General features: G+C 46.7%; 1 protein-coding gene across 1 annotated transcript in view; it reads left to right on the plus strand.

Moving 5' to 3' along the window:
• Nucleotides 1-12,042: 12,042 nt before the first annotated feature.
• The window catches only part of LOC134929607 (collagen alpha-2(VI) chain-like), a 123,391-nt gene continuing 107,883 nt past the window's right edge, over nucleotides 12,043-27,550 (plus strand). The window contains exons 1-3 of the mRNA XM_063925194.1: nucleotides 12,043-12,235; nucleotides 16,085-16,261; nucleotides 26,627-27,121. Of these exons, the coding sequence (XP_063781264.1) occupies nucleotides 12,043-12,235; nucleotides 16,085-16,261; nucleotides 26,627-27,121 (865 nt within the window). The remainder of the gene's footprint in view (nucleotides 12,236-16,084; nucleotides 16,262-26,626; nucleotides 27,122-27,550) is intronic.

Here is a 27,550-nt window from a genome sequence, read left to right on the forward strand (position 1 = left end):
TATATACTGTACTTCCAATGGTTTGGTATAGTTAAAGTAGGCTGTGTGCCCTTGCACAGTTAAACAGAGTCCAGGTATGGGTGTTGCTGAGGCAAGACCACACAGCACAGCACTGCAGCATGTAATATTGAGCAATTTATTCCTTCAAAGTTTTGGCGTCTCCGTTACACTGTCAACTGAGACCCCAAAACGTTGAAGCAATACATTTTCTCTATTACATGCTGCAGTGCTGTCGTCTTGCCTCAGCAACACCCATACATGGACTGTGTGTACATACACTTACCCAATATATACCAGTGTGGGCACAGCAAGCATAGGGAGAATACAACCCCAAACATACAGTGGCTTCCAGCATTCCCTCCCTGTTTCACCCTGCCTATATTGCACTGCTCACACACGCATCGGCAGCCGCCACCCCCCCTCACGACCCACACTAGACTGCACACTTATCCATCTCCGCGGTTCCAAGCAGCCACGGCTGGCACCCCCTCGCACCCTGTACCAGGCTGCACACGCAGGATCTCCACCGTGGTAACGGTTAGAGATGAGCGGGTTCGGTTCCTCGGAATCCGAACCCGCCCGAACTTCATGTTTTTTTACACGGGTCCGAGCGACTCGGATCTTCCTGCCTTGCTCGGTTAACCCGAGCGCGCCCGAACGTCATCATCCCGCTGTCGGATTCTCGCGAGGCTCGGATTCTATCGCGAGACTCGGATTCTATATAAGGAGCCGCGCGTCGCCGCCATTTTCACACGTGCATTGAGATTCATAGGGAGAGGACGTGGCTGGCGTCCTCTCCGTTTATAGAGAAGAGAGTGAGACAGTAGAGAGAGACACAGTAGTAATTTTGGGGAGCATTAGGAGGAGTACTAGTTACTTGCTGAAGTGATAGATAGTGTGACTGTATATTATCTGACTTGTGGGGGAGACACTGACAGTGGGGAGCAGTTAGAGTCTGAGAGCAGGACTCAGGAGTACATATAACGTACAGTGCACACTTTTGCTGCCAGAGTGCCACACTGCCATTGTGACCACACTGACCACCAGTATAATATATATTGTGATTGTCTGCTTAGGAGTACTACTTGCAAGTTGCTGATAGTGTGACCAGTGACCTGACCACCAGTCACCACCAGTTTAATATATATATATATATATATATATATATAATTGTATATAATATATATATAATATTGTATACCACCTACCCGTGTTTTTTTTTTTCTTTCTTCTTTATACATACTACTATAGTAGCTTACTGTAGCAGTCTGCGGTGCTGCTGAGCTGACTGTGTCCAGCAGGTCCGTCATCAGTCATTACATAATAAATATATATACCTGTCCGGCTGCAGTACTAGTGATATTATATATATATATATTGATTTCATCTCATTATCATCCAGTCTATATTAGCAGCAGACACAGTACGGTAGTCCACGGCTGTAGCTACCTCTGTGTCGGCAGTCGCTCGTCCATCCATAATTGTATACCACCTACCCGTGGTTTTTTTTTTTCTTTCTTCTTTATACATACTACTATAGTAGCTTACTGTAGCAGTCTGCAGTGCTGCTGAGCTGACAGTGTCCAGCAGGTCCGTCATCAGTCATTACATAATAAATATATATACCTGTCCGGCTGCAGTACTAGTGATATTATATATATATATATATTGATTTCATCTCATTATCATCCAGTCTATATTAGCAGCAGACACAGTACGGTAGTCCACGGCTGTAGCTACCTCTGTGTCGGCAGTCGCTCATCCATCCATAATTGTATACCACCTACCCGTGGTTTTTTTCTTTTCTTTCTTCTTTATACATACTACTATAGTAGCTTACTGTAGCAGTCTGCGGTGCTGCTGAGCTGACTGTGTCCAGCAGGTCCGTCATCAGTCATTACATAATAAATATATCTACCTGTCCGGCTGCAGTACTAGTGTGATATAATATATATTGATTTCATCTCATTATCATCCAGTCTATATTAGCAGCAGACACAGTACGGTAGTCCACGGCTGTAGCTACCTCTGTGTCGGCAGTCGCTCGTCCATCCATAAGTATACTAGTATCCATCCATCTCCATTGTTTACCTGAGGTGCCTTTTAGTTGTGCCTATTAAAATATGGAGAACAAAAATGTTGAGGTTCCAAAATTAGGGAAAGATCAAGATCCACTTCCACCTCGTGCTGAAGCTGCTGCCACTAGTCATGGCCGAGACGATGAAATGCCAGCAACGTCGTCTGCCAAGGCCGATGCCCAATGTCATAGTACAGAGCATGTAAAATCCAAAACACCAAATATCAGTAAAAAAAGGACTCCAAAATCTAAAATAAAATTGTCGGAGGAGAAGCGTAAACTTGCCAATATGCCATTTACCACACGGAGTGGCAAGGAACGGCTGAGGCCCTGGCCTATGTTCACGGCTAGTGGTTCAGCTTCACATGAGGATGGAAGCACTCAGCCTCTCGCTAGAAAAATGAAAAGACTCAAGCTGGCAAAAGCACCGCAAAGAACTGTGCGTTCTTCGAAATCCCAAATCCACAAGGAGAGTCCAATTGTGTCGGTTGCGATGCCTGACCTTCCCAACACTGGACGTGAAGAGCATGCGCCTTCCACCATTTGCACGCCCCCTGCAAGTGCTGGAAGGAGCACCCGCAGTCCAGTTCCTGATAGTCAGATTGAAGATGTCAGTGTTGAAGTACACCAGGATGAGGAGGATATGGGTGTTGCTGGCGCTGGGGAGGAAATTGACAAGGAGGATTCTGATGGTGAGGTGGTTTGTTTAAGTCAGGCACCCGGGGAGACACCTGTTGTCCGTGGGAGGAATATGGCCGTTGACATGCCTGGTGAAAATACCAAAAAAATCAGCTCTTCGGTGTGGAAGTATTTGAACAGAAATGCGGACAACATTTGTCAAGCCGTGTGTTGCCTTTGTCAAGCTGTAATAAGTAGGGGTAAGGACGTTAACCACCTCGGAACATCCTCCCTTATACGTCACCTGCAGCGCGTTCATAATAAGTCAGTGACAAGTTCAAAAACTTTGGGCGACAGCGGAAGCAGTCCACTGACCAGTAAATCCCTTCCTCTTGTAACCAAGCTCACGCAAACCACCCCACCAACTCCCTCAGTGTCAATTTCCTCCTTCCCCAGGAATGCCAATAGTCCTGCAGGCCATGTCGCTGGCAATTCTGACGATTCCTCTCCTGCCTGGGATTCCTCCGATGCATCCTTGCGTGTAATGCCTACTGCTGCTGGCGCTGCTGTTGTTGCTGCTGGGAGTCGATGGTCATCCCAGAGGGGAAATCGTAAGACCACTTTTACTACTTCCACCAAGCAATTGACTGTCCAACAGTCCTTTGCGAGGAAGATGAAATATCACAGCAGTCATCCTGCTGCAAAGCGGATAACTGAGGCCTTGGCATCCTGGGTGGTGAGAAACGTGGTTCCGGTATCCATCATTACTGCAGAGCCAACTAGAGACTTGTTGGAGGTACTGTGTCCCCGGTACCAAATACCATCTAGGTTCCATTTCTCTAGGCAGGCGATACCGAAAATGTACACAGACCTCAGAAAAAGAGTCACCAGTGTCCTAAAAAATGCAGCTGTACCCAATGTCCACTTAACCACGGACATGTGGACAAGTGGAGCAGGGCAGGGTCAGGACTATATGACTGTGACAGCCCACTGGGTAGATGCATGGACTCCCGCCGCAAGAACAGCAGCGGCGGCACCAGTAGCAGCATCTCGCAAACGCCAACTCTTTCCTAGGCAGGCTACGCTTTGTATCACCGGTTTCCAGAATACGCACACAGCTGAAAACCTCTTACGGCAACTGAGGAAGATCATCGCGGAATGGCTTACCCCAATTGGACTCTCCTGTGGATTTGTGGCATCGGACAACGCCAGCAATATTGTGTGTGCATTAAATCTGGGCAAATTCCAGCACGTCCCATGTTTTGCACATACCTTGAATTTGGTGGTGCAGAATATTTTAAAAAACGACAGGGGCGTGCAAGAGATGCTGTCGGTGGCCAGAAGAATTGCGGGACACTTTCGGCGTACAGGCACCACGTACAGAAGACTGGAGCAACACCAAAAACGCCTGAACCTGCCCTGCCATCACCTGAAGCAAGAAGTGGTAACGAGGTGGAATTCAACCCTATATATGCTTCAGAGGTTGGAGGAGCAGCAAAAGGCCATTCAAGCCTATACAATTCAGCACGATATAGGAGGTGGAATGCACCTGTCTCAAGCGCAGTGGAGAATGATTTCAACGTTGTGCAAGGTTCTGCTGCCCTTTGAACTTGCCACACGTGAAGTCAGTTCAGACACTGCCAGCCTGAGTCAGGTCATTCCCCTCATCAGGCTTTTGCAGAAGAAGCTGGAGACATTGAAGGAGGAGCTAACACGGAGCGATTCCGCTAGGCATGTGGGACTTGTGGATGGAGCCCTTAATTCGCTTAACAAGGATTCACGGGTGGTCAATCTGTTGAAATCAGAGCACTACATTTTGGCCACCGTGCTCGATCCTAGATTTAAAACCTACGTTGTATCTCTCTTTCCGGCAGACACAAGTCTGCTGGGGTTCAAAGACCTGCTGGTGAGAAAATTGTCAAGTCAAGCGGAACGCGACCTGTCAACATCTCCTCCTTCACATTCTCCCGCAACTGGGGGTGCGAGGAAAAGGCTCAGAATTCCGAGCCCACCCGCTGGCGGTGATGCAGGGCAGTCTGGAGCGACTGCTGATGCTGACATCTGGTCCGGACTGAAGGACCTGTCAACGATTACGGACATGTCGTCTACTGTCACTGCATATGATTCTCTCCCCATTGAAAGAATGGTGGAGGATTATATGAGTGACCGCATCCAAGTAGACACGTCACACAGTCCGTACTTATACTGGCAGGAAAAAGAGGCAATTTGGAGGCCCTTGCACAAACTGGCTTTATTCTACCTAAGTTGCCCTCCCACAAGTGTGTACTCCGAAAGAGTGTTTAGTGCCGCCGCTCACCTTGTCAGCAATCGGCGTACGAGGTTACTTCCAGAAAATGTGGAGAAGATGATGTTCATTAAAATGAATTATAATCAATTCCTCCGTGGAGACATTGACCAGCAGCAATTGCCTCCACAAAGTACACAGGGAGCTGAGATGGTGGATTCCAGTGGGGACGAATTGATAATCTGTGAGGAGGGGGATGTACACGGTGATATATCGGAGGATGATGATGAGGTGGACATCTTGCCTCTGTAGAGCCAGTTTGTGCAAGGAGAGATTAATTGCTTCTTTTTCGGTGGGGGTCCAAACCAACCCGTCATTTCAGTCACAGTCGTGTGGCAGACCCTGTCACTGAAATGATGGGTTGGTTAAAGTGTGCATGTCCTGTTTATACAACATAAGGGTGGGTGGGAGGGCCCAAGGACAATTCCATCTTGCACCTCTTTTTTCTTTAATTTTTCTTTGCGTCATGTGCTGTTTGGGGAGTGTTTTTTGGAAGGGCCATCCTGCGTGACACTGCAGTGCCACTCCTAGATGGGCCCGGTGTTTGTGTCGGCCACTAGGGTCGCTTATCTTACTCACACAGCTACCTCATTGCGCCTCTTTTTTTCTTTGCGTCATGTGCTGTTTGGGGAGTGTTTTTTGGAAGGGCCATCCTGCGTGACACTGCAGTGCCACTCCTAGATGGGCCCGGTGTTTGTGTCGGCCACTAGGGTCGCTTATCTTACTCACACAGCTACCTCATTGCGCCTCTTTTTTTCTTTGCGTCATGTGCTGTTTGGGGAGTGTTTTTTGGAAGGGACATCCTGCGTGACACTGCAGTGCCACTCCTAGATGGGCCCGGTGTTTGTGTCGGCCACTAGGGTCGCTTATCTTACTCACACAGCTACCTCATTGCGCCTCTTTTTTTTTTTTGCATCATGTGCTGTTTGGGGAGTGTTTTTTGGAAGGGCCATCCTGCGTGACACTGCAGTGCCACTCCTAGATGGGCCCGGTGTTTGTGTCGGCCACTAGGGTCGCTTATCTTACTCACACAGCTACCTCATTGCGCCTCTTTTTTTCTTTGCGTCATGTGCTGTTTGGGGAGTGTTTTTTGGAAGGGCCATCCTGCGTGACACTGCAGTGCCACTCCTAGATGGGCCAGGTGTTTGTGTCGGCCACTAGGGTCGCTTATCTTACTCACACAGCTACCTCATTGCGCCTCTTTTTTTCTTTGCGTCATGTGCTGTTTGGGGAGTGTTTTTTGGAAGGGCCATCCTGCGTTACACTGCAGTGCCACTCCTAGATGGGCCCGGTGTTTGTGTCGGCCACTAGGGTCGCTTATCTTACTCACACAGCTACCTCGGTGCAAATTTTAGGACTAAAAATAATATTGTGAGGTGTGAGGTATTCAGAATAGACTGAAAATGAGTGGAAATTATGGTTTTTGAGGTTAATAATACTTTGGGATCAAAATGACCCCCAAATTCTATGATTTAAGCTGTTTTTTAGGGTTTTTTGAAAAAAACACCCGAATCCAAAACACACCCGAATCCGACAAAAAAAATTCGGTGAGGTTTTGCCAAAACGCGGTCGAACCCAAAACACGGCCGCGGAACCGAACCCAAAACCAAAACACAAAACCCGAAAAATTTCAAGTGCACATCTCTAGTAACGGTTCCCATTCCCAGCAGCCGCGGCCGGCACCCTCTCACACCCCGCACCAGGCTGCACACGCAGATAGCAGCCTTCTGCACTACGGTGCCCGGTCCCAGCAATGTAATGCACGCAATCCGGGGCCCCACCAAGAGAGGTGAGATCGGGACTCACCCCTGCAGCAATCGGCTGCTGCGCTGCTCCCCTGCTGGGACATCCATTTCTCCTCCTGCCAGCGTGATTGGGTGCAGGGGAGCGGCGGGCCATGCAGACATCTAGGGCCCCATAGCAGCCGCATCCCCTGCACCTATGGTAGTTACGCCACTGGGTGGGCATTACCTTGGTGTCCACCCCCGCCCCCGGAATCCTACACTGGCGTATCACATCAGTCTCTGTGACAGGGGCGTGTTTTCATATGGGCTGACAGCACGCCCCTGTCACAGAGGCACTCCTTTAGGTGCCGCTTCAAGGGATTTTTTTAATGGGATTCTGCTGCCGAATGCTTGGCCCCGCCCCCCGTTTACTGTCGCTTTACATTGGCAGCGGGAGGCACAGAAAGATGTGCCTCCAAACACATTGAAACCCAGGGTATAAATGATTAAAATAATACAAAGGCTAAAGTATATTGTATTATTTTAATCATTAATGTAATGACAGAGGAGGCACTGCCTCCCCTGCCTCCCCTGACTGCACGTCCCTGGTGTTTAATACACAGGGGAGGGGTGGATAGTGGAATGGGCTTAATATTCAGCATTTTCCGGGGATCAGGGCAGCTTGCTTTACTGCAGATATCTCCAGTTCCTGGAAATAGATTTCTTAGCTTTAATGGGATAAAAAAAAAAACGAGAGTTCCTCCTTTCAGCAGGTACTGGGGACTTGGGGATCATAGTTCAGGAGCCAGAGCAATCCACCAACAAAAATTTTAAACTGCACATTAGGCGTGTGGAGCTGGAGCAGGGACCAGTTGCTGGAAGGCTGATATCTCTGGTTCTGGGCATAGTAGAGGCAAGCTGCCAGTGTCCACTGAAAGGGGAGAGTCCCAGCTTTTGGAGTATACCCTCAGAAAAACTCTAAGTCAGACAGAACCCAAGATATCTGGCTGGGAAGAACAATTGACAGGCTTGGATGGGGACCACTGCTTTGAAGTCGGATATCTCTGGTTCCCTAGGGCCGATTTTCAAAAATCTTGTACCCCTGGAAAGAGGGGACCCTCAGCTATCAGCCTAGGGCCCTTTTACTCCTGGGGCCCTTGGGCAAGAGCCCATTGAGCCCATACGTAAAGACGGCCCTGGTAGAGCAGTGGCCTTCCGTACCGTAATGCTATATATACTGGTGGTCACTGTCAGCAAAACTCTGCACTGGACTCCTCCTATATAATACTGCTGGTCCCAAGTCCTCACAATAAAGCAGTGTGAGCACAGATATATGCAGCACACTGAGCACAGATATGGAGCATTTTTCAGGCAAAGAACGGATAAAACTGGTGGTCACTGATCAGCAAAACTCTGCACTGTACTCCTCCTATATAATACAGCTGCTCCCCAGTCCCCACAATTAAGCAATAAGCACAAATATTTGCAGCAACATTAATAAACGGAGAGGACGCCAGCCACGTCCTCTCCCTAACATTTCCAATGCACGAGTGAAAATGGCGGCGACACGCGGCTCCTTATATAGTATACGAATCTCGCGAGAATCCAACCGCGGGATGATGACGTTCGGGCGCGCTCGGGATAACCGAGCCATACGGGAGAATCCGAGTATGCCTCGGACCCGTGTAAAATGGGTGAAGTTCGGGGGGGGGGGGGGGGGGGTTTGGTTTCCGAGGAACCAAACCCGCTCATCACTAATGAAAAGGGACGGAGCTACTGGAAAGGAGGGGGCGGTGCTACACGGGACCAGGCTGGCTGCTAAGACAAGTAAGAGAGAAAGTGTGTGTGTGTGTGTGTGTGTGTGTGTGTGTGTGTGTGTGTGTGTGTGTGTGTGTGTAAGTGTGTATGGGTATGTATGTTAATATGAAGCATTAATATGGTGATGATGCGAGGGGCATTAATATGGTGCAAGGGGCATTGATATAGTGTTGCTCCATTTGTGCATAGGATTTATTTATTTTTTTACTTTATATATATTAAAAAAATTTAAAAGGGGGGGGGCTGCCTATTTTGTCAGTCCCGGGCCCCACAATTTCTGATGGCAGCCCTGGATTTGGAACAATACATGCAACAGTTAAATACAGTCAGTATAAAGGGAAGTTTGGGGCAATACCTCGGGCAAGTGCCCCCTAAAAGTACTAATTAAAATATATGAGATTAAATATAAGCCTCACCTGCCAACCTAGTCTGCACATCTTTGATCAAAACTCACCAAATTTCCAGCAGCATATACTGGTGCGCCTTTGTATAATGCCCACATGAACTATTGGGTTCATACTGTATATATTATTATTATTATAGTATTATTATTATTATCGTTACTTTATATAACACCAAAAGTGTTCCGCAGCACCTAACAAAGGCCCTCATGCCGAGTTGATCGCTCGCTAGCTGCTTTTAGCATCATTGCACACGCTAGGCCGCCGCCCTCTGGGAGTGTATTTTAGCTTAGCAGAAGTGTGAACGAAAGATTAGCAGAACTGCTACTAAATATTTCACTGCAGTTTCTGAGTAGCTCCAGACCTACTCCTAGATTGCGATCACCTCAGTCCGTTTAGTTCCTGGTTTGACGTCACAAACACGCCCTGCGTTCGGCCAGTCACTCCCCCGTTTCTCCAGCCACTCCTGCGTTTTAGCCTGACACGCCTGCGTTTTTTAGCACACTCCCGGAAAACGCTCAGTTTCCGCCCAGAAACACCCACTTCCTGTCAATCACTCACCGATCAGCAGAGCGACAGAAAAGAGTCGCTCGGACCTGTGTAAAATTGCATAGTTTTGTGTGAAAATACTTAGCGCATGCGCCCTGCGGCCCATATGCATGCGCTGAATTGCCCATTTTTAGCCTGATCACTATTCTGCTAAAAACGGCAGCGAGCGAACAACTCGGAATGACCACCAAAGTACATAAATAAATGAGCAAAACAAGAAAACAAGGACTTATAGTACAAGACAATGTAAGACAAGTACATGGTATATAAACATTTTTGAATCAGGGGACATGACACATGACAAGATAAGATATCAGGGCGGCAGAACCGAGGGTAAGGTGCCGTTGCAAGGAGTATGGAGTAGAAGATAGACTAGTTAAGAGTCTAGGTAAGAGAAGGGAAAGCACATGAGGGGAGAGGGCCCCTCCTCGTGAGAGCTTACATTCTAAATGGGAGGGGGCAGACAGATGGGTGACAAAGATGGGGAAGACAGCATGGAACAGAAGGATCAGATGGGAGATGGCTGGGTTTGATGTAGAAGTGGGTCTTAAGAGCCGGTTTAAAGTTTTGTAGAGAAGTAAAGAGTCTGATAGGGAGAGGTAGAGAATTCCAGAGGTGGGGAGCACCACAGCCAAAATCTTGGAGGCAGGAATAGGAGGAAGTAATCAGTTGCCGGAGAGGTGGCATGTATTTGTGTAGCAAAGAGGGCAGGTGGGAGTGTAGAGGGAGATAAGGTCAGATATGTAAATCGGAGAGGAATGGGTGAGGGCTTTATAAGTGAGTATAAGATATTTGAATTGGACTCGGAAGGGGAAGGAGAGCCAGTGTAAGAGTGTTTGTAAGAGACGGGAGGTAGACGTAGTACGTTTGGAGATGAAGATGAGCTGGGCAGCAGCATTGAGGATAGATTGGAGTGGAGAGAAGCATTTGTCAGGAAGGCCAGATAGGAGGAGATTACAGTAGTCCAATCTGGAGATGACCAATGAGTAGATGAGGGTCTTAGTAGCATCCAGGGTGAAAAAGAGTCTAATCTGGAAATATTTTTGAGATGGAAGAAGCCGAACTTTGAGAGGTACTGAATGTGTTATTTGAAGGTGAGAGAGGAAGCAAGGATAACTTCAAGCTTACTTGGGAGCTAGAGGAGATAGCTGTGCCATCAATAGATAATGAAATTGTGGGAGGTTAGGTTATGCAGGAGGATGGGAAGATGATCAGCTAAGTCTTAGGGGCCTATTTATTAACATTATTTTTACTAAAATAATGTGAAAAAGGGTGTTTTCGCACCTTTCATTTTTCATATTATTTTAGTATCACCTGAATGTATTAAAGGGCATTTGGAGCAGTTTTCATGAAAAACTGCTGCAAACCCTTTAATCCACTGTTTTTTAGTAAGCCACATCGCATTCCCTATACTTATAATGGGAAATGCGATCTGACCAGATTTACTGAAATTTTTTTATTTTTTTAAATACCACAGTGTGCCCTGTGATAATCTCGCCAGCTCAGGTTGGTGAGTTCACAGGGCAGCACTGCAATAAGCACGCTTTTGCCCAGCTGATCACAGTGTAAAATAAAAAAAAAATAGAAAAAACTCCCCAACACATACTCACCTGTCCAGGGACCCGGTGTCTGCTGCTCTGGTGAGCGCTGACGGGCGCCTGGTCCTCCATATGCTGCAATGTGACCCCAGTACAGTAAAGTGATGCTGCAAAACGGCAGCGCACTTTACAGCACCAGGGGTCACAGCACAGGAAAAGGACCCGGCGCCGGTCAGCCTCCTGAAGCAGCGCGGACCGGCTCCCTGGACAGGTGAGTATATTATCCTGCTGGGGGGGCATGGCATGTAGGGATAATCGCAACAGGGGGGTCGACCGGGCGGTGGCAGCGGAGATGTTGGCGAGGGTGGCGCATGCGCAGGAGGATATCGGGGTATTTTTTTACTAAAAATACCCAGATGATGCTGCGAAGAAGTATCACAGGGATAGAGCTTGATCGCAAGCGCTGTTCCTGCATGCAATAATTGATACATCCCTGCAATGTAATCAATTATCGCTGTGCGAGTTTGGGCGATTTTATCACCTGTCATCCGCATCCTGGATGCGGATGGTGATAAATAGGCCCCTTAGAAATTTTAATTTTAAGAAAGCACTGGGACATCCAAGAAGAGATAGCAGAGAGACAGTTGGAGATACAAAGTGAGGAGAAAGAAGGAGAGGTCAGAGGAGGAAAGGTAAATTTGAGTATCATCAGCATAGAGATAATATTGTAAGTCCAAAGAGCAAATGAGCTCACCTAAAGAGGACATATAGAGAAAGGAAAGGAGAGGACAAAATCTTGGGGGACACCTACTATTAGGAAAGTGTGAGAGAGGTCATGAGAGGAGACTGAGAAGGAATGGTCAGAGAGGTAGGAGGACAGCCATGAGAGGACAGTATCATGCAGACCAAGGGAGTGGAAAAGTTGCAGGATGAGAGTATGGTCCACAGTGTCAAAAGCAACAGAGAGGTCAAGGAGAATAAGTAGAGAATAGTGGCCCTTGGATTTGGCAGCATGGAGGTCATTGCAGACTTTTGTGAGGGCAGTTTCAGTGGAGTGAAGAGAATGGAAGCAGGACTGAAGTGGGTCAAGCAAGGAGTGGGAGGAATGAAAGACAGTAAGGTGGTTGTAGACAATACGCCGGAGTTTAGTAGCAAAAAGGAGGAGAAAAATGGGTCAGTAGTTGGAGAGTGTGTTAGGATAAAGGGTAGGTTTTTTTCAGAATAGGGAAGACAAGGGCATGCTTGAACACACAGGGGCCCGATGAGAGGGAGAGATTGAGGAGGTGGGCAAGATGGCAACAGGCAGAAGGAGAGAGGTAGCAGAGGAGGTGGGAGGGGATAGGGTCAAGTGGGGAGGTGGAAGGGGAGAGGACTGGATGCGTGTGTAAATCTGCCTCTGATACTAGCCAGTGCCTCCCCAGCCATTTAGCTCACTGTATTAGAGGTATATCAGAATACTCTTTGGGCTGATTCATTATCTCCAACCATGGAAGCTACAGGTTACATTACTGTGTAATTTGCAGGTTATTTCAATCAAGCACTCTGCCATGACTTGCGCCATTCAAAAGCCTATTTACAGCACCCATGGTAATGTTGCTTGGTAATTCTACAGTGATTGCATTGACTATTGTTGCTAAAACATCAGCCTCTAGAATAACAATAGCTTAGTGCAGTTTATATGACAAATTAGCTCCAAAGGAGTCAGTAACTTCTATGAAGCAAAGTTTGGAGCCTCCACAAGTGTGAATTAGTATTGAAGAGGCAAGGTGATAAGGAAATAGTTGTAAAAATAGCACCTTTAGTAGTATAGGCTGGCAGTAGATATGAGTGCCAAGCTAACCAGAGGTGGAGAGGAATCCACTATGGTTCCAAGCTCCAGGCAGAGCCGGCCCTAGGTATAGGCAAACTAGGCAATTGCCTAGGGCATCTGGTATGCCTAGGGGCATCAGCAGGTTCTGCTGATTAAAATGATATGCGGCATGCCTATATTCTGTGTGTAGCATTTCGTACGCAGATACAGCCACAGGCGCACACAGTATATAGTCATGCCACATATCATTTTAATCAGCAGAAGCTGCTTGTGTATCCTAGCCACATAGCAATGCAAATAAGATGCATTTTCATTAAAAAATAGGCACCCGACGTTAGCAGAGCTGCCAGTTGACTCACTCTGGGAACTACATGTGTCATTATGTGTATAAGGGCATTAATAATGTGTAACATATGTGTAAGGGGCACTATGTGTGTCATTATGTGTATAAGGGCACTAATAATGTGCGGCATATGTGTAAGGCCAAATGTGCACACTGTTCTTATTTAAATTACAAGGGGTAGGAAAACAAAAAAAAGGACTGCTATGGGTGGGGGGTGATGGTGCTGGGAAAGGGGTGCAGGGTCAGAGGCGGAACTAGCGGTGGTGCTAGGGGGCACCAGCCAAAATCTTGCCTAGGGCATCATATTGGTTAGGGCCGGCTCTGGCTCCAGGTCCAGTATGACCAGGTTGAAAGGTAGAAGGGTTGTGGCCACATCCATAACACCACTCCTACCACCTCCCAGTCTGCAGCAATGATGGCTTTGGTAAAGTGACCTTTGCCATCAGAGGGGAGCACACATGCAACACACAAATTATTCCTGACACAAATAATGTCAATGAAACTAGGGTAAAACATATAATATTAAGAATCAGTGAAGATTATTGTGTGATGGAAAGCAGTACAGATGGAGCCGCGCTCATCTGAGGCAGCTCCATCGCAGGCATGCACTCCCAGAGTGACTAGGCGATACATCCGCCTAGTCACGCTTGGAGTGCACAGAAACGCTCCCATTCAGAGCATCTCCATCCAACAAGGCGCACGTGCACGTGACGGAGACCTGCTCATTCACTAGAATGGGAGGGCATCTCCGTTGCACGCGCCCGGCCAGACGGAGATGCTCTTGGCGATAGGTGTGCCCAGGCGGGCGCGCCCAGGCACAGACGGAGCCATGACTAGCATGATTCCATCTGTATGTGGGGAATTTAATTGATCGCAGTTAATTTTACTGTACAAAAAAAGGCTTTGTCGCTGTTTTTAGCCAAATGTTTATATTGGGCAATTTACAGTAATTCATTATAATTACCTGCTATAGTGCGAAAAACAGAATCCGAGATAAAGTAAGTTCCCGGATCCATGTGTTTTCGCAATCATGGCTGCGAAAAAACAGCACCTGCCTCAGTGCAGGTAAAACAAAATCCCTGATAGTGCCGTTTATAGTGAATAATTGAATTACCCCCTTCAGAATCAATTAGCTGCAGTAATTTACTGAGGCTACTTAATTCCACCCTATAGGTGCAGCAGATAATAACACTGTTAAAACAGTTCTCAGATCTCCAAGTGATCAAGTAAACCATACAATGAGGTTAATTTGTGTTCTTAATAAATATTGACACAAAGATTAAAACATACACATAACCACAAGGTAGTGACAATGAGACAGAGTATGTACTTTAAATGGGAGCTTCCAATACAATAATGTACATAGCATAAAAACAATGAACATGGGGGGTCATTCCGAGTTGATCGCTCGCTAGCTACTTTTAGCAGCCGTGCAAACGCATAGTCGTTGCCCACGGGGAGTGTATTTTTGGTTTGCAGGAGTGCGAACGCCTGTGCAGCAGACCGGCTACAAACACATTTTGTGCAAAACAAGACCAGCCCTGTAGTTACTTATTCTGCGTTTTTCCAAACACTCCCAGAAAACGGTCAGTTGACACCCAGAAACTCCCACTTTCTGTCAATCTCCTTGCGATTTGTTGTGCGACTGAAAGCGTCGCTAGAACCTGTGCAAAACCACGATGCTCTTTGTACCCGTACGCCGCGCGTGTGCATTGCGGTGCATACGCATGCGCAGTTTTGCAGTTTTTTAACTGACCGCTACGCAGCGAACAACGGCAGCTAGAAATCAACTAGGAATAAGGGCCATGGACATCCAGATGTTCAAACATGAGGAAGAGGGTTGAGCTGAGAAAATTCAAAGTTGTAACCAAAAGCATAGGATTGACCTACACTAGGGGAATTCATTTTGGACACTTTTTGAAAATTTTACGTTTATTCATTATTTTTACATTATAATCACTTATCATTTATATTCCAATCGAAGTATATGTGAGTATAATCTATTATTTTTAAGTTGTCATTTGTCAAATTTCAGATGAAAAATTCAGTAAAACAACGGTTTTACAGGTATGCTTTTATTATGGAAAAAAAATATAAATTTTCAGCAATACACAAAATTAATATTTTGTTAGATATCCTCTATTTTTAAGAACATCTTTGATTCATCAAGACATCAAGTCAACCAGACGTCCCAGATCTTCAGGTGAAGTCACATGGTACCAGGCCTGGAATATGGCTTCGATTAGCTCTCTCTTGTTACTTGGATTTTTTTTGTGATACCATCACTTTAAGCCTTAACCAAAGATTTTCTATCAGATTTAAATCCAGACTATTTCCTGGCCAAGGCAGGACAGTGATTTGGTGATCACGAACCACTTCATGGAACTCTTGGCGTTGTGGCATGGCGCTCCATCCTGCTGAAATATACACTTCCGTGGGTCACCTTCAAACAAATCCTCGATTTTGGGCAACCGTTTCGCCTCCAGAACTGCTTCTTGATACTTTTTGGCATTAATATTGCAATCAACAACAGCCAAAAATCCCACACCAAGGCTTACCATGCTGCCCCACACCAACACACTCACTGGGTGCTTCATAGTTGCTGTGGTGCACTCTGGCAAAAGATCTTCCCCAGGCCAGCACCAAACAAATTTCACTCCATCACTCCCAAAAATGCTGATTTTGGTCTTGTCGCTCCAAATAATCTTGTCACACTCTTCTTCTGTCCACTCCTTGTGTGCCAGAGCCCAATCTATACATTTCTGCTTGTTTCTGGTTTAGATACAGCTTCTTTCTCGGGGTCCTAGCTCGCAAACCATTGTCACAAAGTTTTTTTTCGTATGGTTCAGTCACAAACTTGGACACCAGATGTTTTCATTATGTTGTTGATGTTTTTTTCAGACCTTCGACGGTTCTGCAGGGCCACACAACAGATTCTGCACTCATCTTGTTTTGTAAGCGTGGGCTTTCTACCAGTTCTTGAGGCTGATTTTGTCGATCCACTGCTCGCAACCCTTATGCAGAGTTTCCTTACACCTGACTTTGTAACCGCCCAAACTCTTCGCAATTTCTTCGCAGGTATACCATTCCTCACAAAGCATCATGACTTTGCCTCTCTTGCCAGGCTACCAATCAACATGTTTTGAGGAATTCGGAGACAGTTTAGTCATTATTCACACTTTGACTGTTAAAATCATAAAAATAAGTTAAACTCACGTCTTCACTTTTCAAAACACAATAGCTGACTAAAACAATGATGAAATTGTTTGTAATGATCGCTCCCCATGCACCCCATAATTGGTTGATTTAAATCACGTGACGTTATGTGTTGCTGATACCCAAAAATTTCAACCTGAAAATTGCATGGTATAACTAATAACAGTTTATATTTTTTTTTGTAAAAAAATTAAAAGCATTAACATAACAAATCAAATTAAAATAAAAACATTAAAGTATTAAGTTTGGTATAGCAGAATATGAATTTTTGGCATAAATATCAAATAAAACATTTTTTTTTTTATTGAAAGTGGAGATGCACACTAAGGTTCAGCAGTTAAGAGAGCAGGTGTAGTGAGAACAAGGTTCCAAGTTAAAAGTCTGAGCCCTTATGGAAGACATAGTGTCTATTAAATTAATTAAAAGAGGGCTGCTGGGGGCGTGGCCTGGACGCATCAGGAAGAGCAGTACTTATTGGGAGTTCCCACTGGCGCTGGCTATTTACCGGCACGGAATCACGCCAGAGCAGCGAGAACACCACACAGTACCCCCCTTGCCTTCCCCCAGGACACCCCAAGTGTGTAGTGTCAGTTGCAGAGCTGAGGGTCCTATTTTTAGGTTTTCTCCTGACTGTAAAGCCACAACCTAAAGTTACCTCGCGGGTCGAAGCAGAAGCTGGGTCGTGGGATCGTGGGTGCCGCACGCTAGCGGAGGCTGGGGACCACGTGGGAGAGAGCTCCTTCCTCTGGCCAGTCCTTCGAGATAGCCACAGCCAGAGTGTGAGGCGGTAACAGGCTGAGAGGAGAGAGCAAGCTTGGAGCCCTGCAGACGTCCAGCGGCCATTTTATTTTCCCTTCTCTCACCACCAATGACCCGGAGCTTCAGTGCTGCAAAGGAGGTGAGGTGGATTCTAATACAGCCCCTGTTATATACTCACTGACATTTGTGCTAGCCTCTGCACACACTGGCAGTGCTGCTGGGGACTCTCCCGTATTAAGACCCCCCACCTCTCCAAAGCATACCCCTCACCTCTTAAACCGGGGGTCCTCATACTGGATATAGTTGCCTGTGGTCTTCCCCTAAACCCGCGCTGCAGCCTGGCAAATATATTGAGGGGCAGTGCGGAGTATATCAGCCCCTCATCACTAATCACTGGCCACAGCAGAAGAGGTGGATACTACCCAGGTGGACTATAGGTACCTGCCTTACAGTTGCCAGGGGGAGTGACCAATGTATTTGTAGTACGGTCCTGTGGAGAACCCTGTATATGCCAATGGGATACTGTACCTCTACAGCCGACACTGAGGTACACTGGCAGATCCAGCAGGTACATATGTGACTTCCATATGGCCAGTGGGTGGATCGGTTCTTTAGTTGGATACCTTTCTTTATCTGGTACACAGCGATTTCTGTAGGCCTGTCCTTTTTCAGTTGTTGCTGATGCCAATGACCGAGGGTACCATCATGCTCTTGGCCAGTCTGCTTCATATGTGAATGTTCTCCCTACCCCCTCCACTCCGAGCATATGTATGCAGTAGTGCCATGATGTGACACCTCCTGGCAGTCTTTATACTTGTTTTCACTTGCTTCATTACAATGTGCTTCACCAGTGCACCTTGATATAATAGCACACTGACTGTGACAATGCCGCCCAAACGGTAGAAGAAAATGGTGGCGGTACCCCCGTTAATTTTTTTTAAGACCCATTCTCCTATGCACCCTACCAAAAGTGCCTCTTCTACCGAAAAAGCCCACAAACAGCTGTCTGCACTAAGCACTCCTTTTGAGCCTTCTGCTGCAGCTCTGACTGAGAAGGCCATCCTGAGAGATGATGCTCCACTCACGATTGGTTCAATGAAGCAGTTGCTGGCCTCCTTCAAAGCGGACATCCCAGCAGAATTTAGATCTGCTCTACAGGTTTGCCAGCAGACTATCAACGAAGTGGGCCATCGCACTAGAAACCAAACTGAAGGACGTGGTTAAATCCCATAATGGGCTTATTACCCTTCATGACTATCTGCAAACGGAAGTTACTGAGCTCCGTAGCAAGCTTGGAGACCTCGAGGACAGGTTGCATAGGAACAATGTTAAAATGCCTGGAATCCCGGACTGTGTCTCGGTTTTAGAGTAGACTGAGTTCATCACTGACCTATTTACTAGACTGCTTCCAAAGGTATCGCTAACGGACTTTTTACTTTTTACTGAATCGTATACATCGGATACCTATATCCAGAAATGCCCCTAAGGATGCCCCAAGGGACACTTTAATGAGGTTTCATTACTTCCATGTCAAAGAAATGGTGCTCCATGCTGATTGACCATCTGACTCCCCCGAAGATGTTTTGGGTGACCTACAAATATTTGGGGATCTGTCTGCCGCCACATTGGTGCTCCATCGCTCCTTTTACCTGGTAACCAAGCCTCTGAGGAAGGTTCATATCGCTTATTGCTGGCGATTCCCCACCAAATTGATTCTCAGGCAGAATGGAGATACGAGTGTTGTCACCACACCTTCGGCTGGATCCCAACTTCTGACATCATGGAACTTGGAGTACGGTTCTTCCATACTCCCAGAATCTCCCCTGATTGGGCTACAGTGCACCATTCCCCCTGAATGCAATGTATATTGCTTGTCGCTCATCTTCAGTGCACTTTGAAGTAAAGTGTTGTTTTCTCTTATTATCTTATATCTTCATATGTTTTTTATGTAATTAATATGATGTGGTAATCAGCTATTTGAAGTTATTTCATCTTTTGCTGCTGACCCTGTCATCTCAACCTGATAACTCTGAATATACTGGTGTCTCTTGTCTCTCTTTGCCTTGTTGAATGCTATATGTTACTGACCATGCCATAGTTGTTTCAGTTTGAGGCCATTGTTTAATTATATCCTGCTCAAGCGAGATATCTTATTTTGCTCAAATGGTTGAGGTGCACCACTGTTATGGTCCATCTTAGATTATAGCATCTCTGTCTTGGAGTGTGGGTGGGTGGCCTCTACAGCCACTACCTCCTATGTGCCGCCACATTCGGTGGCCTCTAGTTGCAACCCTGTAGTGCTTAACTTGTTTTCCCCTTTTTCCCTTTTTTCACCATTTGGTAGCTCTCCAGGAAACCCACTTTATGGGCTCCTCTCCCCCGCAATTTTTGAATCACAATTTTCCATGCTGTTATATGTCCAACGGTCCCAAGAAAAAGGCAGGGGTGGCTATCTTACTCTGTAGCTCGTATAATTTCATATTAGATAAACAAGTTATGGATACTGAAGGTCAATATTTAATTCTCATAGGGATATTAGATGACAAACCTGTCACGCTAGCGGTGGTTTATGTCCCTAATGTCAAACAAGTCTCATATATTAGAAAAATCTGTACTACCCTCCAGTCCTGCCTTAATGGTTCACAGTTGCTTCTCTGGGATTTTAATTTGGCCCCATAACCCCGTCTAGATAAATCAGCCACCCAACATCCTTTAAAATCTCTCCCAACCCGAGATCACTCCCATTTAGATGCATTTTATATGAATATGGCCTTTATGATATATGGAGGGCGAGGAACCCTAACTGTAAAGACTACAGATAAGGAAGGCCACCATACACCATAGTCTCATGGACGGACTATTCGGCCATGAAATTACGGTGGGACTTGACTTCTTCTAGGTCTTCCCCATGACCCTGGCGCCTTGGCGAGTACCTACTGACAGATAAAGTGGTGAAAGCTTCTATTTCCCAGTCTTTATCTGCCTATTTAGAATGTAATGATCCTACTAACACGTCCGTATTTAATAACTGGTGTGCCCTAAAGGCAGTAGTTAGGGGCTCCATCATCCAAGCTAAGCCCCAACATCGCAAATTATTGCGTTAACAGCAGGATAACATCGAGGCTCACGTGACAGTCTTGGAACTCAAACTTAAATCCTCCCCCTCTAATAAGTCAATCTACAGGGAACTGCTTCGCACCAGGGAGGAATGGAATATCCTGACTCTAAAGGAGGTGCATTAAAACCTTTTTAGTCTGAAACACGTTATAACCCAAGGTGATAGAGCGGGTAGAATGCTAGCCAGAAAACTGAGAGGGAAAGTAGCAACTGAAAGAGTTAAAGAAGTCACCAATGCCAGAGGCCAGAGCCTTTGCAGAGTATTATTCTGCTCTGTATAACCTCCATACAGATCTTTCTACCCCGCAACCATCTGCTGACTAGATTGACGCTTTTTTGAAAAAACTAAACTTACCCAGCTTAGATCACCATACCCTCCAATTATTGGAGTGTCCCTAGACTTCCGAGGAGATAGGACTGGTTATAGATGGCCTTTCATAAGACAAGGCCCCTGGCCCGGATGGCTACACAAACAGGTTTTATAAATGTTTTAGAGATGTCCTGGGTCCAGTTTTAGTACTTGTTTTGACGAGGCTTCATTATCTGGTTCGTTCCCGTCAGAAATGCTGTAAGCCAGAATAGTAGCTTTTCCTAAACCTGGCAAAAACCCAGCAATACTATATAATTATCGTCCTATAGCCCTATTGAATTCTGATGTAAAGATTTACGCAAAATTGATAGCTAATAGGCTAAATCCACTGCTCACTACCCTTATTAATCAGGACCAAGTTGGATTTGTTCGGAACTGAGAGGCTCCTGACAATGGGGGTAATTCCGAGTTGATCGCAGCATCAAATTTGTTAGCAGTTGGGTAAAACCATGTGCTTTGCAGGGGGGCAGATATAACATTTGTAGAGAGAGTTAGATTTGGGTGGGTTATTTTGTTTCTGTGCAGGGTAAATACTGGCTGGTTTATTTTTACACTGCAATTTAGATTTCAGTTTGAACACACCCCACCCAAATCTAACTCTCTCTGCAAATGTTATATCTGCCACACCTGCAGTACAAATGGTTTTGCCCAACTGCTAACAAACTTGATGCTGCGATCAACTCGGAATTACCCCCTATACTAGGAGGATTATTAATGTTTTGGATGCCTTCTCTGCTTGACGGAGCCCTTTTTGCTGCTCTCGCTTGACTAATAGATTACATTGGGGATATTTAAAAGCTGTTCTGCTTAAGGTTGGTTTTGCGGGAAGGGCCCTATCCTCTATTACTGCACTTTACTCTGACCCATCAGCTAGAGTATTCATAAATGGTATGCTCTCTTCAATATTTACGATTTCCAATGGTACTCGCCAGGGCTGCCCCTTATCTCCTCTGGTCTTTGTACTGTCTATAGAACCCCTGGTGGAATCCATCCGTATCAATCCCCTGGTGAAAGGTCTGGCTCTGCTTGACAGTACGTATCAGGTACTGTATGTCTCTTCGCGGATGATGTCCTCCTTACCATTACTGAACTACATTCTTCCCTTCAGGCCCTCCACGAAATGTTTCGAGCCTATTCCTCTGTCTCATATTACAAGCTAAATAGCTCCAAAATGGAGCTCTCCCACCCAATTTCCTTACTATCATACTTAATACTTTGAAATCTCAATATGATTATGCCTGGCAAGTCAAATGCCTGAAATACTTAGACATCCACATCCCACCCAAGGTTTCCGACCTGATTTTATGTAATTATCCTCCCATCTTGACTAAAATAATGATGTTGACAAATGATTGGATGTTACACAATATATCGTGGTTAGGCTGTATAGCAGCCCTAAAGATGGTTTTGCTCCCTAAGCTGCTATACTTATTTAGGACTATTCCTATTTTATTGCCCAATTCCTTACTGACCAAATTTAACTCTGTGTTTGTTCAATATGTGTGAAAAGGCAAGAAACCTAAATTTGCCCATAAAATAATGTTCTTACTGAAACTAAAAGGGGGATTGGCTTTTCCCAATTTACATTTATACCAAGCGGCATGTGTCCTGGCCCCGCTGGGAGCGTGGTATGAGGTGGGTGCCCCAAATTATGGGTTTCCTTGGAGAGAGGCCTACTCTACCCTTTCCCCCTATCTAGTGTTTTAGGAATGCCCGATTTGGAAGGTTTGAACTTATACCCGATTTGGAAGGTTTGAACTTAACATCCAGATCAGTTGTGGTTCAATCTGTCCATAATCCTGGCTAGCTTTGGTGGTTTTAATGCCAGAACTCTCTCTCCCTCCGCTGGATTTCTCATTAGATGAGGTGGCAAGCCTCATTCCGGATCTGTCATTTGCCTTTTGGATTTCCCAAGGGGCTAGGACCCATCAAGAGGTATCGGAGGAGGTTATTTTGATGCCCTAAACACATCTCCAATCTCGGTTCTCCCTCCCCAATGGAGACTTTTATAAATATCTCCAACTCCGACACTGGCTTCGGAGTGTAGCCCTGCCTCATAATAGAGTACTACCGACCTCCAAGTACATCCATACCTTGATTATGAGAGCAGACTGTAAAGGTACAGTTTCCAGATAGTATTCCCTTCTCAATTGCTCCCCACATCCAGTGAAACTTAGATCTCAAATAAAATGGTGCTCTGTGTTTAAATCTTGCTTCCATGTGTCTAAATTTGTGTCGCACACAGAGCAGTTTTACAAAGTTCTACATCGCCAATACCTAACCCCTGCCCTTCTGCACTCTATATGGCCAACTACCCCCAATAACTGCTGACGATCGTGTGGTAAAGCATGGTAGACCATGTGTTTTGGTCGTGTCCTTTACTCTCTGCTCTCTGGTGTCAAGTTTTTATTCTAATTTCTAGGATTGACGGTTTCCTGGTTCCTCCCCAACCTACACTGGCCCTGTTACATTTCCCCTGATCATACCCCCACAAACTTGATATGTATTGAGCCACATCCTGGCTGCCACAAAGTTACTTCTTGCACGTAATTGGTGCATCCCTGTGATTCCTACGATCTCTGCCATTGAGGCTGCTGTCCAGTCTCATTTTGAATTTGAGATTGCAGGTGTGACCTTTGCCCCAGGAAATTCCAGGCATGACACGAAATGGGCAGCATGGAGTGATTATAGGAAAGCGCACCTCCCTTGATACCACCTCATTTCTCACTGTAGCTTGCTCCCAAATTAGACGTCTGCAAGTTTCTAGCTGTAATCCTTTCTTATTATAGGGTTTCAATGTCTGAAGATACTGTTTATCAACGAGTAAGGCTTGACATAGTTCAGTGAGGCACCTTCGTGGGGTGTACTGATCACATTACTACCTGATACTTTGTTTCCGTCAGGAGTTGATTTCTGTTTCTAAATATTGTTCTAATTGATGTGGACTGATGTGCTGTATTGAACTATTTCAGATTACACTGTATGTACTGTTATGCGATCTCCCCTCCCCTCTTTTTCATTTCTGTAGCCCCCTTCCATTCTATTTTAAAAAATAATAAAAATGTAATCTTGAAAAAAAAAGAGGGCTGCTAAGTCACTTATGAAGACAGATGACAGTGAAGTATTGAGAGTTCAAAAACAAAGCCATGCAGATAATATCTAGATGCTGAGAATATAACCAGAGGGGAATCACCTCCCGCCACACATTAAATTAGCACTTCTCTCCCATTGTCAGGTCCCGGGGGCACACGTTCCGGCTGTCATCATGGAGCCGGGACACCGCGCCACCCGATGACCTCTGCCCGGCGCCTAGCAATAGGCAGACACTGGGCGCAAAGCTCCCTGGTCCCCGTCCGGCGCCTAGCAACAGGCAGACGTTGCCTGGATGTTAGTTCTCTGTATGTCAGACGGGACACCTGCACATCATTTAGGGTTATTACTGGATCCTCCAGGATTGGTGCAACAGCATATTTATTCCCTTCCTGGTCACTCCAATGACGCTGGGGATAGTTGTACTTCAGTGTAAACCCTTCAGCTCGTTGTTATCCTGTCATGTTGTGCCGTGACCTGGAGTCTGTACCTGTTCAATCCTTAAACAGATCCTGTCAGCCGGAGTTCAGTTTTTTTTTGTGGAGATTCCACACTTGACAGTTTATTATTGCATTTTATGTTAACATCTCTGAGCATTGTTGCTTTCTCTCTTCCGTTGCTTATTACATCTAAGACCACTGGTCCCATTATCACTCGTGCTTTTGGTGTTGCAGGGTTAGTTAGGTTTCCCCTTGCTCACTCGTAGCCTCGGGTGGTGCCTTGTCACCTTATAAGACCAGGGGGCATCATAGTTTGGGCGGACCTAATTCGCCCATTCAAACGCGGGTGCTGTGGGCACAAAAACTTTAGTACCACAGGCACCATCCGACCACTGCGATGGGTAACGGAGTCAGACGTAGAGCACGAGTGATCACAGTCAAAAACCACAGCTGTTGCCCCCGGTGAGTCCAACACCACTTCGAGGTCTGAGTACTTAATTCGAAACAGTATCACCAGCCTAAAAAACCGTAGCTCCATCAGTGGCGTGTGGTGAGGTCAGTGTCTGGGGAGGCACAAGCAGCTAACAATCCCCCCCCCCCCCCCATAGAGTGGGGTAAAAAAAAAAGTGTAGCCCCGCCCCTACATTGGCGAAACCAGAACCAGGCAGAACCAGCCAGGGGGGATAATGCCATAGCAGGGGAGACACTCGGTATGGGCTTCCTTATGCCATAGCACTAATCCCCCCCCCCCCCAAAAAAAAAAACTAGTCAGCCCAGGGCTGGAATTCCTCAGAAGTGTCGACCCCAAAAATAAAAATGGGGTCCCCCTCCCGAGCAATAACCAGCTCTGGGCTGATAGCCCAGTGCTATGCCCCGCACCCCTGGTGGCGGTGGGTGCGGGGTTCATTGTTAATATTGTTCTTTACAGGTGGCCTACAGGTCCCAGCAAGCCTGCCCCAGCATGCTGGCACTTGGAGAACCACAAGTGCCAGCATGCCCGGACATAAATAGTCCGCTGGCACCTGTGGTCCACCTGTAAAGAATAGTAATATTGTTCTTTACAGGTGGCCTACAGGTCGCAGCAAGCTTGCCCCAGCATGCTGACACTTGGAGAACCACAAGTGCCAGCATGCCCGGACATAAATGGCCTGCTAGCACCTATTGTCCACCTGTAAAGAAAACATTAAAATAAAACCACCACACTGTCTTTAAAAAAAAAGTTTATTTGACAGGGTCTTCACCTGGGGGCGGCGGCCTTTAAGCTCTTTTGCATGGCTGCCGCCTCCCCAGGGATTCCGGCGTCTTCACCTGGGGGGGCGCCACCTCTCCAGGGCTTCCAGCGTCTTCCTCCGGCGTCTTCACCAGGGAGGCGGTGGCCTTTAAGCTCTTTTGCATGGTCGCCACCTTCCCCAGGGCTTCCAGCGTCTTCACCTGGTGGGCGGCGGCTGCTAAGCTCTTTTGCATAGCTGCCTCCCATCCAGGACTTCCGGCGTCTTCTGCCCTCAGGAGCTCTTCTCTGCTCCTCCTCCGCCGTTGGACTGACAGCCGCTCCCTCGCGCTGACTTATATAAGTCAGCCAGAGGGGGTGGGGTGATGACGCAGCGAGCCGTGATTGGCTCGTGGCGGCAATCTTCATTTAAAAAATGACGCTGAGGCGCCATTTTTGAAATTGGTACCGCTCCACTGCCATACTCTGCACTGCCGCCACCCGCCGCCCGCACCTCGGCCGCCTGCACCTCTGCCGCCACCCGCACCTCTGCCGCCCGCACCTCCACCACCAGCACCTCCGCCGCGCCCACACAGTGATTGACAAGCGGATCAAGTGACGGATCTGCTGGCCAATCACTGTGGCCTCACTGACAGAGGCGTGCTTTCATGGGTTGAAAGCATGTCCCTTTGTGAAAGCGGCACCTCTAATGGTGCCCCACTTTCCCATGTATTTTCAATGGACTTTTAATGCCCATTGCTAGGCTCCGCCCGCGCCCGCCCCCCGCTCCCATACCTTTCCCATTCTGACCGGGAGGCACCACGATCGGTGCCTCCCAAACACATATAGGTAGGGAATGTGATTACATTAATATAAAGCAATACTTATGACACAGAATATGTGTCATAAGTATCTTCTTTATATTATTTTAATAATTAATGACAGGGGAGGCACTGCCTCCCCTGACTGCACGTCCCTGAGCTCCGTGGGTCATTAGTCTCCAGATGGAGCCAACACAGAGTCCGGCCCAGGTTCTGGCGGGCCAGATCCAGAGTTTGACCCAGCAGCAACGGGATCTTACTCTTTGAGTGGATACTCAAGAGGAAACTCGCAGGACTCAGTCTCATTTCTCATGCCCAAGGAGACTAAGATGAACCTTCCTGGTTTTCAGGTGATCGGAAACAGTTTGTGAACTTTCGGGAAAGTTGTAAGCTGTATTTCAAGCTCAGGCCTATTCTCTTCAGGCTCTGAGACCCAGAGCGTAGGGATAATCATTTCCTTGTTACAAGGTGATCCACAATCTTGGGCCTTTGGCCTTTCAGCAGATCACCCTAATCTGTTTTCCGTGGATTCTTTCTTTAAGGCCCTAGATGTTCTCTATGATGATCCAGATCGTGCAGCAACTGCCGAGGCCCATCTTCGTTCTCTTAAACAAGGCATAAACTCCGTTGAGGTGTATTGTGCTGAATTTCGCAGATGGGCCAATGATTGTTGCTGGAATGATCCGGCACTTCGGAGTCAGTTCCGGTTAGGATTAACTGAACAAATCAAGGATTTTCTTGTCCAATATCCTTCTCCGGCCACCTTGGATGCACTCATGGAGCTAGCCATCAAAGCTGATAGGCGAATTCGGGAGCGAAGAATGGAAAAGGAGGTCCCCTCACCTACAGTATATCCCGTTGATCATTGCCAGAAGTTGAAGGGGATATGGAGCTTTCTGTTTAACACCGCGAGAGAAGGCGAGACGTTGCACCCTGGGGCTGTGTCTCTATTGTGGAACCAAGGGACATCTGGCAAATAATTGTCCACAGAAGGTGGAAAACTAGTGGACCCGGGATATTTTGGGAGAGTCTTTTCGGGGGTCTCTGTTCAATCTCCCCAAATAATTCATTGTTGTTACCCGTTAGGATAACAACCCCTTCTGGTCCTTGTGAGGATACTGCTTTTGTTGATTTTGGGGCTGCCGGAAATTTTATGGACCTGGAATTCACTCTTTCCAGAGGAATTCCTGGTGAAACTCTTTGCTCACCTATTTCCGTGTATGGGTTGGATGGTAGTCCTCTCCAAAATGGTCGGGTCAGTACCGGGACACCAGCTCTCCAGTTTTTTGTCGGACTGTTCCATTGTGAAGAGTTATCTTTTTTCCTGGTACATTGTCCCCTAACTCC

The sequence above is a fragment of the Pseudophryne corroboree genome, chromosome 5, assembly GCF_028390025.1.
Source record: "Pseudophryne corroboree isolate aPseCor3 chromosome 5, aPseCor3.hap2, whole genome shotgun sequence".
NCBI classification, from domain to species: domain Eukaryota; kingdom Metazoa; phylum Chordata; class Amphibia; order Anura; family Myobatrachidae; genus Pseudophryne; species Pseudophryne corroboree.